Below are 14,725 nucleotides of genomic sequence, written 5' to 3'. Positions count from 1 at the left end.
ATGTGATCTGTTTTGTTTCTGTACCCTCAGTGCCTGGCATATAAAAGGCCCTAAATAATGTGTATTGAATGAGTGAATGAACATTACTGAGCATGTATGTCACATGCTGAAGGTGTAAGGAAGGACCGGGCATAGGTCTTGTCCTTAAAGTGTTTTCAATGTGGTGGAGATTCCTGAAGATGGTTACATATTTGTCACCTGGGAATGGTAGGGAAAAAGGCAGATTTTAAGGCTTGACTATCAGAGTCTTCAGGGGTGAAACCATGGCCCTACATTTAAAATTTTCTCCTCCAGTAATTTTAAGGCCATGTATGTAGTGTACTGATGGTAGAAATCACTGTTTGAAAAGAGTTCCTTAATCCTATCACAACACTGACAGGCATAACCTTTACCCTCATTTTATAGTTGAGGAAACAGGCTTAGGGAGAAAGTCCCCGTGAGAGTTCATACAACTAGTAGGTTGTGGAACTGGGATTGAAACCAGGTTTTCTGATCCCAGAACATACCCTTTTCCCACCCCACCCTGTTGCCTCTGCATTGGCTGGACTGGTTTATAGCTCTTCCTGTTTTGAGTTTTGGTTTGGCCAATTAAAGCTATATACTGGGGAGTGGTGGTGGTGGGATGCACTGGCAGACTGGGATTGACATATATACACTAGTATGTATAAAGTAGGTAACTAATAAGAACCTACTGTATAAATAAAATAAAATTCAAAAAAAATGAAATAAATAAATAAAGCTATATACTGAGGCAACACAAGAATGAAACTTACTCTTGTGCTACTGCCAATCATTTATACCATATAGAAGGACTGGTGATAATGTGTTCCTGTAAAAATTATGGTTGAAATGATCTGAATATGCAGGAAGGTACTTTGTGCCAGGAATTCAGGCTGTAGGAGGTAAGAAGGAGGAAGAAAATTCTGTAAACTGCTTGTGTTCAGCCCTCCCGAGGAAACTAGATTTAACTTCAGTTTAGATTTTATGAGCAGATTTATGTACTCAGAAATATTCTCCCATTCCCCTTAACAAACAGAATAACAGAAATAAAAGACCTAAAGTTATCACTCAGTATCTGAGACATAGGAGTATTAATGAGAACTGTGGACAGTCTAGAGAGAACAAAGGAGAGGGAAAAAAGAATTAAAGGTTAGAAAGCTGGACTTCTGAGAAAAGGTTAAAAGCATTGGGATTACTTAACCTGCAAAAGTGAAAGAGGAACAAGGTGATAAATAACTCTGCAGATGAATTGTGGTTGTTTTTACCAGTCAATACTTAATGAGTGACTTGTACACTGAGCATTATACCAAATATTTTAGGGGAATGATAAATAGCGCATAGTTTCAGGGATCTTCAAATTTAATTGAGTGGTTACAACACATATATACCTCGGAAATATGTGTATATTTCCCAAAATTTATAGAAAGATTTAGAGAACTGTTACTCAAGACCAAAGGCAGCCAACTTGGAAGAAATGGTTAGGGAGGAAGGCGTTGTCTAGGGGACTTGGGGACTGACAGAGGAGTTGGTGAAGACATTTAGAGAATGTGTCATTGTCAGGTTGTGTTTTACACAATTATATAAATTAATACATAATTATAAATAAATATCAACATATAACATCAGTGAAAAGATGACTACATGGTCAAAAGAGTTTGGGAAATTCTGAGTTAAACAAATGAAACCATTTCCTTTAATGCAGATAATTTGGTGCCTTTAAAATGCTTATGTGCATTGTCAGTTTCCAAAAGGCAATTTATTTGGAGACAGACCCAACTCTCACTTGTTGGAAGGGCTGGTAGAAAGGGAAACTAGTATTGCTTTAGGATGTATTTTGGGAAATGCTGCCGTATTATTTGGTAAGGTAGACTTTATAACCCTCAGACGAAACATGCATTTCATTGAGAGACTTTAAAGAGAAGACCACTCGAGTAGATTGAGGGTGTCTCACAATAAGAAATTATTTCAAAATTGATTCCAGCAAGGAGGATAAAGGGGAAGCAAGTGAAAAATGGAGTGACTATGGACAAAGCAAGCTAATAAGCACCAAATATCAAACAGATGGAAGATACGTACTCAACAATGAAAGGGTATCCAGGACGAATAAGGATGTGTATGAACAGTGTCAGGAATTGGCTGAGTGTTGGCAAAAACACCAAAAATAACTGGTAAAAATGGTAAAGAATGCAAGTAAGGCCTAACCTAGGTCGTTGCTCAAGGTGACTAGCACCAAATCCTTGACCGCCGGAGAAGGGAGAGAACCTTTCAACTCATAGTTCAATACCAATTTGTTTTTCTTTTTTTCCTTTTTTGTCAAGGAGAATGATTTTCATTGTGAGAAGAACAAAATAAATATTGGTAAGAGGAAATAGACATTCAAATAGGGGACTGCTCTAAATGAGTTTGTACGCCAACCCAGAAATGTTATACTTCAGGGTACTCAGAGAATTTGCAGGTGGGATTTATTTAACTACTGTTGAGCTTTAAAAGATTATGGCAATATGGCAAATAGGAAGAGCACCAGAAGACAGAAGGTAGGCAAATGTAGTACCGCATTCCAAAAAGGGAGAAGGGGGGGGAAATATAGTTTGTAACCTATAAATTAGTGGTCTTGGCATTGGTCTTGGGCAGTTTTCCAGGTTATGGCATTTTAAGTTTGTTTTATCAGCATTTAGCAAGAAGTAGTGATCACTGGAAGGTAGTAAGAAATCATTTCAGACATATTTTCTTTTCAGAAAGAGTAACAAGTTTGTTAGATCGAGGAAATGTTATAGACGTAATGTATTCGGATTCCATGAAGCATTTTATGAAGCCGCATGTGATACCTTCTAAAATTGGTGGATTTGTAACCAAATGATCACTATCCTCAGAAGAGGGCTTTGATAGCAGGTCATGAGGATTCTGTCTTTGGTCTTGACCTAGTCTACTGTGGTTCAGGTGCCTAGATTACGACATTGATGGCATGCATCTTTGGTGTACCTGTAAGGAACTGGAGGGAGAGTGAATGTTTGGTGACAACTTGAAGCAATGGGGGAGATTACATTAGGTATAATATAATAGACATAATTGGCAAACCTTACATTAGGTAGAAAAACAACTCCATCCATTCATGATAGATTTGACAAGACTTTAACAGTAGCACATGCAAAAAAGAAATATGATTTTCGTTAACTGTGAATGCACAGCAGGTAACAGTGGATCATGGCTGCCCCCAAATGCAATTACAGTCTTAGGCTGCCTAATAGAAATCATATCTCTAGATTGATGAAGCTGATAGTTACTTCTTTCTAGGTACTTGCCAGATCTCTGCTGGAGTATTATGTTGTGTTCTGATCATTTTATTATACGACAGACTAGTTGTGGTTTGGGAGAAATTATTCAGCATGGTAATGGGATTTAAAATCATGTCTCATGCAGGAGAGTAGTTCTAGACTTAAAGAAAATTCTTAAAGAGGAAAGCTCTGTCCTTAGATATTTGTTGTGGTGTGATACAGGAAAAAAAAACTTAGACTTTATAAAACATTACTGTAAGGGAAGGGGGTGGTGGTGGGATGAATTGGGAGATTGGGATTGACATATATACACTAATATGTATAAAATAGATAACTAATAAGAACCTGCTGTATAAAAAATAAAATAAAATTCAAATATTAAAAAAAAGATAAAGAAGAAATTACAAACTGTGTATTACCCCACCATTTTGCATGTCCTTACATTGCATTTCCACATATTTATATATGTACATACTGTATCTTGAAGATAAAGCTTGGATCCTACTCTACAAAAAAAAAAAAAATATATATATATATATATATGTATAACAGAGTCACTTTGCTGTACAGAAGAAATTAACTCAACATTGTAAATCAACTATACATCAATAAAATTAAAAAAAAATAAACTCTCATTTTCCTTCCATGGAATTTCATTGAAAACAACCCCTCCCAACTTAAAAACAAACAAACAAAAATTACTGTAAGAAAGTTGCACTAATCCCAAACAAATTCTAAGAATTGCAGAGATTGGTTTAATCTCAGCATAAATATTTTTGGCAGTTGGAGTCTTCCCTTTATGGGCTGCTTTCAGTGGAATTGAGTTACCTCCCTATTGCTAGAGCTCTTCTTTAGATGGAGACCTCAGGCTTCTATTTTTGGAACGTTGTAAAGGAAATGTGGGGTTAGGGAGGTACTTTGGGTGACTTCTAGGGAAAAAAGCCCTTTCAGCTTTAAATTCCATGATTCCTTGCTTAATATGGAGTATGGATAAATTACATGGGTAATAAAGGGACATGACTCGAGGAACAGCTTGTTCTTGGAGGGAAGTATCAGAGATGCCACTTCCAAGGAGATGAACGTTGAACCAGTTTTATAGAAAATGACTGGGCAAAATTGGTGCAATAGAAGAATAGTTTTATTTATAACTGTTGGATTTTCCTGTGTGAAGAGAGTAATCTGCCAGTGAAGAATGCCCTTGGTGACTTCAAAGGCAAGTTTTATGTATACCTTATATATCATGTATATGTGTAATAAAATAAATATTTTATGTTATATATAATAAAATAAATATGTAATATAATAAACATACATAATAAAATAAAATTCCTAATGTTCTTATGTAGCAAAATGAAAAGTTAGAAATGCTAAAAAGTTCTCTCAGCTAATATATATATTATATATATATATTTATGTTTTAAAATATATATGTCTCCTAAGAGAAAGGAAAGCAGGAAGGGGATAATCTCAGGAAAAAAATTATCTGCCAAAGAAAAAGGAGCAAAGGGACTTGTCACTGACATAAACAAAGAAATATAAACACATTTCCTGCAAGAGTATGTGCTATTGTGTTATTTTCCTTGTTTCATTTGGCACTGGCACTATTCTGCAGGCCAGAAGTTGGGTCTACAAATTGATTTAGTCAGATCCTTTGAGGGGAAGTCTGAGGAATTTAAGACTTGTGTTCGTGAGCATTGTCTATGTTATACTGTATAACAATTTCAGAAGCTCACTGGTCTACCATAGCAAGCACTTACTTTTCACTCATATTACCTGAAGGCTGCATGTTAGCTGCTGTGGCTCTTCTTCATATTTCAGACTGGCTTCAGATCTCTCTGATTCATGCCCTTCTTATGGTACAGGAGCAAGAGAGGCTAAGCAAAACTGCAATTTTGTATAAAGCTTTTGCTCAAAAGTGGCATATATTATATCCATTCATGTGCCATTGGCCAAAGTAAATCACATGTCCAGACTCACATCAATGGGGTTGAGAAGTATACTTATGGGGGGAGAAGTGTGTGTGTGTGTGTGTGTGTTTATGAGAGGAAAGAGATATTTGTGAACAATATACAGCACAATAGAGTCATTTTGGAAGTTCTTAGTTTGGAGACTGGCGTGATGAAATCTAAGAAGACAGTGTTCTCAGCAATAGGTAGTATCAGTTGTGGCCGAGATCATTGAAAACAGGAAGAGTAACTATTCAGTAGAATAGCTTGTTTCTTCTCCTGACTCTGTAACTTCCACCCAACTACCAGCATCCGAGTGACAAAATTTTAGAATTAGTTAACGTCATGATGTCTGTCTTGGTACCGCATGCCACATTATAATCGTTGTTCAAGTCCTGAATGCCTTCTTCACTTTTAATTGCTCTTTTGTCACCAAATCACCCATAGATTTTGCTAGTCAATACTGTGGAAGAATATTCAGCAGTAAAAAGAAACAGAATATTAAAACATGCAGCAACATGAATGAATCTCAGAATTGTCATGCTATATGAAAGTAGTCAAACACAGAAGACTACGAACTATATGAACACTTTCATATGAAATTCAAGAAAAAGCAAAACTCTGGTGACAAAATCAGATCAGTGGCCTGGGGCTAGAGGTCAGGGGCAGGAATCAATTGCAAATGGGAAATAAGGAAGCTTTTTAGGGGGATAGAAATGTTCTATATCTTGATCGTGGTGGGATATACATCAAACTACCTACCCAAAATAGGTGAATTTTATTGAATACAATTATACTTCAGTAAAACTGGAGGAAATAAAAAATTGACCTGGCCAGAAAAATGAAGATGAGCTTTCATTTTAGAAAACCAAGTGGAAAAAAAAAGGAAGAAAAAAATCAATAATTCTTTCCATAAATCTTTGAACTTTGTGTGTCTCTGTGTTGTAGGAAGAACTTGAAACAGCCAGGAAGTTTCTGTATTATGAAATGGGCTATAAATCTCGATCAGAACAGTTAACAGATCACTCTGAAATTAGCCTACTGCCTTCGGACATTGACAGGTACTTCTAATAAGTTTCTGTATCTCTCTTTTTTTGTCTTCACTTATCTAAGTATATTTTTCCATTATTCAATGTTGTGTTCCAGGTACAAGAAGAGATTTCATAAGTTTGATGCAGACCAGAAAGGCTTTATTACCATTGTTGATGTTCAGCGTGTATTAGAGGTAATATTTTTTTTTTGGTTCAACATCTTTGATAGCAGAAGAATGTAAAGATTATGCTAGATAATTTTTTTCTCATCTAGTGCTTTCTATAAGTAATATTTCTCTCTGAATTTTTGAAAGGCTGGTAACATTGATAAAGTGATACGCATAATTTCTAATGAAACTTCATTATTTTGTGCTTTCCTTTTACTTAGAGTATCAGTGTCCAAATGGATGAAAATACACTACATGAAATTCTGAATGAAGTAGATTTGAATAAAAATGGACAGGTTGAACTCAATGAATTTTTGCAGGTGAGTTGTGGTGAAAGGAAACAAGTGTATTTGCTTTTTATCTATTGGTCATCAGTTTATATTCAGGAATGGATTTTGAAGTCCACACAGTTGTCACCTCATTCTGAACGAGAAGAAAGCTTGAAGCCAGCAAAGGTTGATATGTCTGCCCTTAAGGATAAGGCTTTACGTGGTGCATGTTCTCTTGCTTTTTATAAGACACATTCTGTTGCGCTGGGCAATTTAGATTAAATCTAAGTTAATTATGGCTTAAAGGACTAAGTCAGAAGTGTGCTTTATAAAGAGTATGCCGTGGGATGCCACCACCGGACCCTTCTTTACTTCTAATGTGGAAAGTATATTTTTAATCGAGGAAGTTTAAAGAAATCAGAGTTGTATTCATTTGAGAATCATATTCACTTGAGAACCCAACATGCGATGATTATATTCTTACATTAGAATGAACCTGAAAAGCAAAAGAAAGGAAACCTATATTCCTGGGTCAAGACCACGTAATTCAAGCATTTCTATTTCTAATTTTCCACTTACTCAAGGCTCAGTTGTTTAATCATAACCAGGAAGGAAGTAAATTTTGTTACTTTAACTTCATACTGGATGCTACACATCATTCCTAAAAGTTCCTTAAAAGAAAGAAACTCAACAAAGCCATACATTATTTGCAACTGTCCATAGGACTCTGCTCTTACGAAGAATGTATTGGTTTCCAAGCAGCCAGGTTTTTTCTGTACTGCTTCTTGGGCAGGTATTTCAAATGAATGCCAGGTCTTTCTTGCACCATGGCAATGATGAATGCTGAACATGAAATAAATTAATGCTGGGGATTTTGGTCAATGTCAGCCCTTTCTTCACTGTGTCAAGTTAAACAAACAAGATCAAGGCAAAGGAAATGGTAATTGTCTCTCTGGAGATGAGCTGCAGATAAGAGCATTGTTGAATCTAAATGCAGAAAATTTTCACAGGTTGTGTCCAGCATTACAAAAAAGAATGTTTAGTTCTTTAGCTTACTGTTTAACTAAGTGGACGTTTGAAATTGAGTTTAAAACGTATGCTTGGGAATAAAAAACCATTTCATACATTTTTTGTCTGTTTTTTTCTGTGAGAAAATTTTTTTTGTCTGTCTCAGGATTTTAGAAAACTTTTCTTAAGATAAATAGTTAATGCTTCATTTCATATACGTTGTAAATAAACAACAGCATTTAGGGTTCAAGGACCTGAGGTCTTAGAAACAATGAGTCTAATTTTATGGATATGCTATGTGGTTTGGGTGTTAAGTAATTTTGAGTGCAGTAGAGTTAAACACGTAGAAAATAATTTAAACCATCTGCAGGCTTTCTTGTAGAGTCTTTTTAATAATTGAGTATTTCTTGTCCAATTCTAAATGAAAGAGATCATTCATGCTTCTACTAAGTACAAATATACAGTGTAATTTTCAACTTAAAAACGCTGACAATATTTCTTATGAGATATATTCACACCCAAATACTATTTTCTTCTCGTAATATGGTTTCAAGATACATGTAATGTTTGAAGAAGACTTTGAGTTTTTAAAGGCTGGTACATCGCACAATGTTTATGGATAAAGAAAAAAAACTCCAGCTCTCTCAGTTTTGTTAGCGCTGATAAACTTTGAAAGTCTTTATGGAATCAGAGGCAAGACGATAAACCATCAATTGTTCCATCTGTAGATGTCAGCATTCTTTGTTACACCATTCATCAGATGCAAAGTATGTTTTCAGGGTTTTATTTTATTTTTCATAAAATATTTTCCTTCTCTGAAGATTAAGCGCCCATGTTTATCCCATTAAACACCATTTTGAATATAGACTTTTTTTTAATAATCCTCATGGAAGGATCTCTATAGATACTGTATGGTTACATGACTTTATTTTTAGGTTTGGGCTCTAATGACACTTCTGCATTTAGGAGTCCATCTCTAATAAGCAATAGCTTGTGAAACAGCTTTTAATAAGGTCATGAAATTCTGATCCAGCCCCTTGGCAGATGCCTCTGACCCTTATTCAGAGTCTTTTTTAAGAAATGTATTTCTTTAGGCTAAAAACTATAACCCTAAAAATATTTTGAGGATTTACAGATATATATATATTTCTGATGAATGACTAAATCAGTTCTTTAAAAAAACAAATAGATAACAAAGATTGAGGAAGTGAGATCAAGAAAATAGTAAAAACCACATCAACTTGAATAGGAAAAAAAAAAAATTCCCCGTGCTGATAATTGCACAGTGCCTTCCAGATTAAAGGCGTTTGCTTGCTGACTGCATGTAATTTCAAGACTAATTCTGATTTTATCCACTGGATAAAAATGAATTAGCTAAAATCTGGGCTGTGGAGTGCTTTTAATTCTTAAGGTGGATCTCTGGGTCCATTTTCAAGGACTTAAATGTAAATTACTTTAAAAAGTCTTTAAGGAATTTGGATTTGGGGGACTTGAAGTTGTCAAGTACAGTAACACTAAAAAAGAGTAGTTAAATATAGGTCACGGTTTGTCTTTGTTCAATCCCTGAGATTCCCTTTTCAGATTTAAAAATGGAATTAAAGATTCAATATTTGAGTTGCTCCAAAAAATATATGCTCTGAGCACATTAAGGGGCAAAAAGTAATGCATTCGATTTGCATTTAAAGGCAGGCTGATTCGCCAGATAGGTGTAGTTTTTGCAGCCGTGGCAAAATACCTGCCCCTTTCCCCCTTTTTGAAATGTTTGAAAACTGTACTCTTCTTAAGTGAGCTGTAGTACCTGCTGCGGTTTTCGACGGGGGCACTTAATTACCCCTGCCTGCTGCAAAGGTAACCATTAAAATGCCATGGAGAAGGGAGGAAGCTGGCTGGCCTTCTGAATCTGTTGCCTATTTTCTCTTTAAGCTGATGAGTGCTGTTCAAAAAGGAAGGGTGTCTGGAAGCCGGCTTGCTATACTCATGAAAACTGCAGAAGAGAACCTCGACAGAAGAGTTCCCATCCCCGTGGACCGAAGTTGTGGAGGACTGTGAGTCTGAGCAGTATATCCACAGCCAATAAACAGGAACAACAAATAATCATGTATCAAACCAGAGATGACTTACACCGCTCTAAAACAGTGGATATGGATAGCTGCCTTGTTTTAACACTGGGAAACATTCCAAAGCTTTAGGATGTCAATGTATACCCTTTATTTGTATTTGCCATTCAATCTAGCTTCTTAAAAGTGTATTTTATCTTTTTTTTCTCATTTTCAATGCACACTGGTTTAATGTTTTGCATTTATTCTGTGACCTGTTAGACTGGACATGCTCCCTTTTTGTTTGTTTATTCATTTAGTCTAAGTCAGTTTTAGAGGCAGAATATTTTGGCAGAAATTGAAAAAAGAAGCTGGAAATAGTTCATGATTTGCACAAAGCTCTGGACATTAAGCTTGTTGATAGTATTTGTTCTTAAAAGAAATTGAGTGGGGTGGGACCTATTAAAACGATAGTGTTTCTGGAGACCCCACAGCCCCTTCTTCCTCCAGCTTGTCTGCCTTCCTCATCCAGACTTTATATCTAGAGCGTGACTGGCAAAACTGGAGAAGGAAGAAAAAGTTTAGATCTGGTTATAGGAGCAAATCTCAGAGAAACTCTGAAAGCTTCCAGAATCACAGGTACAAGATATAAGGATAGCATTGACATTTGCTGGGAGTTACAGTGATAGTTTCATCTCAGCAATTCATTTTTTTTTCCCCAGTCACTGCTGGTTTTTCTTTGACTATTACAGTTGCCAGGAAGATCCTTGCTTTTCTTACTTTAAAACCAGCATTTAAGTGGCAAGTTGGATACATTGGCATGGGACTAAATTTCTCAAATCTTTACAGTAGTAATAAATTTAAGGATTAAAAACCTGTGTTTATATATCCACATATTATAGCACAGTTTTCAATCCCCAAATCCTAGATCTTGGAGCATGTGATACTGTCAAACATGACCTATTTTGCTCAGGTTATTGCATCATTTGGGGGAGTATTTGTAAACGGATAGTAAAAGAGGATAGGAATAGCCTTTAGTTAACTTTAGTTACAATTATTTATAAAAAGCCACAAACTTGCAGTGTTCAAGGTCATTTTAATTGCTTAAAGCCTTTCTCCTTCTGTACTCAACAGAAAAGTTCTCAATCAAACAAAAAGAAATAGAGAAAACCACACTCAGCACACACACACGCATTCCCCCATCATACACATACACACTCACAGAAAGACAAAACAAGACAAAAAAATCAATCTGCCCATACCACTCTCTATACACTACCAAATGTAAAATAGATAGTTAGTGGGAAGCAGCCACATAGCACAGGGAGATCAGCTCGGTGCTTTGTGACCACCTAGAGGGGTGGGATAGGGAGGGTGGGAGGGAGGTGCAAGAGGGAGGAGATATGGGGATATATGTATACGTATAGCTGATTCACATTGTTATAAAGCAGAAACTAACACACCATTGTAAAGCAATTTTGGTCCAATAAAAATGTTAAAAAAAATCAATCTGCTCAGAATTTAGTAAATATGTAATATACTGAATTTAAAGGGCCAATTTGGTATGCTTTTATAATAGTTTGGTGGCATTTTAGCCAGTCATCTGAATGTTTATTCATTGTGCTTCCTCTTGTGAAGTTAACTACCTACTTTTTTTTTTTTAAGATCACGTTGTGTATGAAATAGGAAATGTGACCCTTTATTTAATGTCAGGTTTTCATTGTGCAGACTCGAGATCTTAATTTTTCAAACTGGTACATAAACACTTTTGTGCTATTATTTTGTGCTATTATTTCTATATATGTCAAATGTTGACAAATATTTCTATATATGTCAAATGTAGAATATCTTTATGCCTCATTCACGTGCGGTATGAGCCTGTCTGCCATAATACACACACTGGAGGTTCACTCACCTAAGCCCCTACCCCTACCTCTGAAATAAACAGTGAAGATAGCACCTTAACTCATTTTGCTTTTAAATGAAGTTTAGACTTGCCACTTCCTAAAGGAAAACCTAAAACAGAGAAAGTGACGTCCCAGGTATCACTGTGAAGTTTTTTCTTTTAAGGTGTGAATTTTTTTTTTACACTGCTTTCTTCCTTCCTTTCTTCCTTCCCCCCTCCCTCCCTCCCTCCCTCTCTCTCTCTCTCTCTCTCTCTCTCTCTCTCTTTCTTTCTTTCTTTTTTAATAATAGAAGCACATGGCTTTGTAACTTAGTGTTTTTCTATCAAGACAATAACTTCACTGTTTAGAGCCCAGTGACCCTTAACAGATAGAAGAGCTGTCCTTTAAAACATCAGAGGTGATGTACCACAATACTGTACATTTGTGCTCTCTCTCTTTCTCTCTCTTCTTTTCTAGTTAAATCAAGACAACGATGACTTGTATCCTCGCTGAATCCATTACAGTAGGGAGCAGGCTTATAACCTGACTGGCCTGGGCAGAGCTGTATTTGAAAAGAGGCCTTGTTTCTGCATGCTTTTTTATGAGTGAAGTTCCTTTAAGGACAAAGAAAAACGCACTTTTCTTCTTTTGAGCACATCTGCTTTTGCTTAAAATCTGCTAATTCTAAAACATACGCTCCTTCACCGATCCCAGAGACTCATCTTGGAAACGAGCTGGTTCCAAGTCTTTACTGTGAATAAAGCACCCCTGCATTTTTGTGTAAGTTCTTAATTAAACCTGCGCAGCTTCTTTACCTGATTTCAGAAAAGGAGAGAAGAAATGGGGTTGGGGGGGGGGTGTGTGAGTGTGATTCAAAATCTATTCCAAGCACAAAAGAATTATTTTCTTTTTGTATAAACATGGTATCAGCTGATTCTGTTGGGGTGGGTGTGAGGTGTGTAGAGATTGTCTTTTATCAAGTGATTTAGTTAAAGAGGCTTTATTAAGGGGATTTAGGTGAAGGAACCCCCATCTGTGGTGGAGAGCTGGATGCTCCCTTCAGTAGCCCTTCCCACAGTCATAACAATAGTGATACCGCTGGATTATTTGTTAAGCCAGGGTTGTCTGCCTCATATCCTTCATGCTGCTGCAACATTCTTGCTTTCAATCAATTTCTACTGAGTGTAACTTTAGGATTTCTACTACTAAATGCATGCTCCCTGTTTTGCTTTAGTTTCTAGCTTTGTTTTGTCTTTTTCAGAATATATGTAGCTTACTCCTTCGTACAACAGAAATTTCATTCTTTTCCTAAACATACTGTAAGAATGATCATTGATCTGATTTCCTTTTTTTATGTATTTGTAAAGATTTTTGGCATATGAATGTAATAATATTGAAGTCAACAATGCTAATAACTTGCACTGTTTTGCATTCTGTCAATCCTTTTTAGGGAGTAAAAGAGCCCTACTGTGCTTTTAAAGAATATCAAGTATAAACCCAGTACTGGAGTCGATATACACACTGCATGTTTTCATATATGGCATTTTTTATGTATTGTGTTGGGTTATTGTTCTAGATTGGACTCTTAAATACTATGTTTGAGGCTGAGTTGTCATTTTTATAACTGTCTTGGTGTTTTATAACCATTATTTATTACTCTTGATATACAGAATGAGCTGCATGCATTTATAGAGCAATAAGAGGATGTATTTAATGTGCCTTGTTTTTAACTGAATAAGAACTGAAAGCATGAATCAATAAAACTGATTAAAATGGGCCATTTACTGGCATTTTGATGTTACTTGCAGTCAGAGAAATAACTTTGATTACTGTTGAAGTTTAAAAAGTTTGAAAATATCTTCACAAACTGTATTTTTAATTGCACTCACACATTAATTATTTTCACCTGCAATTTTGTAATTTTATCTCAAAAGTGAATCCCTGCATAGACCAATGCAATTTTATGAGACTGCCAGGTTTATTTGTATTAATTTGTTGCTGGAGGCTTTAGGGCACGACTTCTGTATCTGTGCAATCCTATTCTAAAATTACATTCATCCTATTCAACTCTGTTGAATTCTTTTTTTCCTCTCTTTCTTTTTTTTTTTTTTTTTGTCAAGCAGAGCCTTTCAGCCTCAGCGTTTGCAGGCACACTGATGAATTTTATCATAAGTAAAATCAATAGAAATGAATGGGAAAGATTACATAATCCATTTTGATCATCTTACATGTCAAGTTAGTGTAGGGTTGCCAAGTGTTGATAAATGCTCTGACAGAAAAAATGCTATATATTTTCATTGTCAGTAAATCAGTAAAGCTGTTACCAGTTTTAACACAAATTTTATAATGCCTATGTTATTTTATATGTTTTAATTTACACATGTATATGGAACATCGTCTCCATTTGTGGTTTAGAAGCGCTGCCTCTTGGTTTTGCGTGCTCAAAGGCCTGTGTGAGCTTCTGAAGTTTCTTTGAAATTGTATAGAATAACCCAGACAACTGGCCCCCAGACAGACTTGGAACAATGAACTGTTTGTTCAATGCCTGGAAAAAAATATATAGCAGCTCAAAACATTGTTCATTGATTTAGCTTATCAAGTTTTATAGCACTTTAAAATTTGTCAACATAAAATTTGTCAAAATACATTGCTGCCAGTTTTCAAAATTTATGGTAATGAATTTATGGTAATCAAAGAAAGAGAAATGGATACTCACATCGACATTTTGCAGTCTTGGTCAACACTGCATTATCATCGGTGGCAGATTTCACCTGATGACATTTGACTTAGGAAGGAAACAGACCACAGAAGTTTTAAATTGTTCTGGCACCCTCATAACAAGAGTATTTCTGTATAGGAGATGGAGTTGATGAGCCTTCCGTGCTTGTACTTTGTATTTTAGGTGTCTGATTAGCTACCACGCTTGTGAAATACGTGCACACAAGGTGAGGCATGTGAGCCATGATGACACCAGAGACAGTCCTGGGCTAAGGAGGCGGTGGGGCCTTGTCAAAAATCAATAAATACCTTGGCATTTTGTTAAATGCTTGATCCAGCATAGTAAAATTTATTTGATCTAAACAAAATACCACTTTTGCGAAAGAATCAGG

At 35.9% G+C, this 14,725-nt stretch overlaps 1 protein-coding gene across 4 annotated transcripts in view; it reads left to right on the top strand.

Annotated features, from left to right (window-relative positions):
• Positions 1 to 13,395, top strand: part of GPD2 (glycerol-3-phosphate dehydrogenase 2) — a 134,081-nt gene extending 120,686 nt beyond the window's left edge. For 3 of the 4 annotated variants that reach the window (XM_060302428.1, XM_030852742.2, XM_030852741.3), the window contains 4 exons: positions 6,167 to 6,279; positions 6,365 to 6,443; positions 6,638 to 6,736; positions 9,617 to 13,395. In XM_060302428.1, coding sequence (XP_060158411.1) covers positions 6,167 to 6,279; positions 6,365 to 6,443; positions 6,638 to 6,736; positions 9,617 to 9,742 — 417 coding nt within the window. In that variant the 3' untranslated portion in view covers positions 9,743 to 13,395. The remainder of the gene's footprint in view (positions 1 to 6,166; positions 6,280 to 6,364; positions 6,444 to 6,637; positions 6,737 to 9,616) is intronic. The other variant, XM_060302427.1, reaches the window with a different exon arrangement.
• The last annotated feature ends 1,330 nt before the right edge of the window (positions 13,396 to 14,725 follow it).

Source organism: Globicephala melas, chromosome 7 (genome assembly GCF_963455315.2).
Source record: "Globicephala melas chromosome 7, mGloMel1.2, whole genome shotgun sequence".
NCBI lineage: Eukaryota > Metazoa > Chordata > Mammalia > Artiodactyla > Delphinidae > Globicephala > Globicephala melas.
The sequence above is the reverse complement of the archived record's forward strand: the minus strand, read 5'-3'. Positions and strand labels throughout refer to the sequence as shown.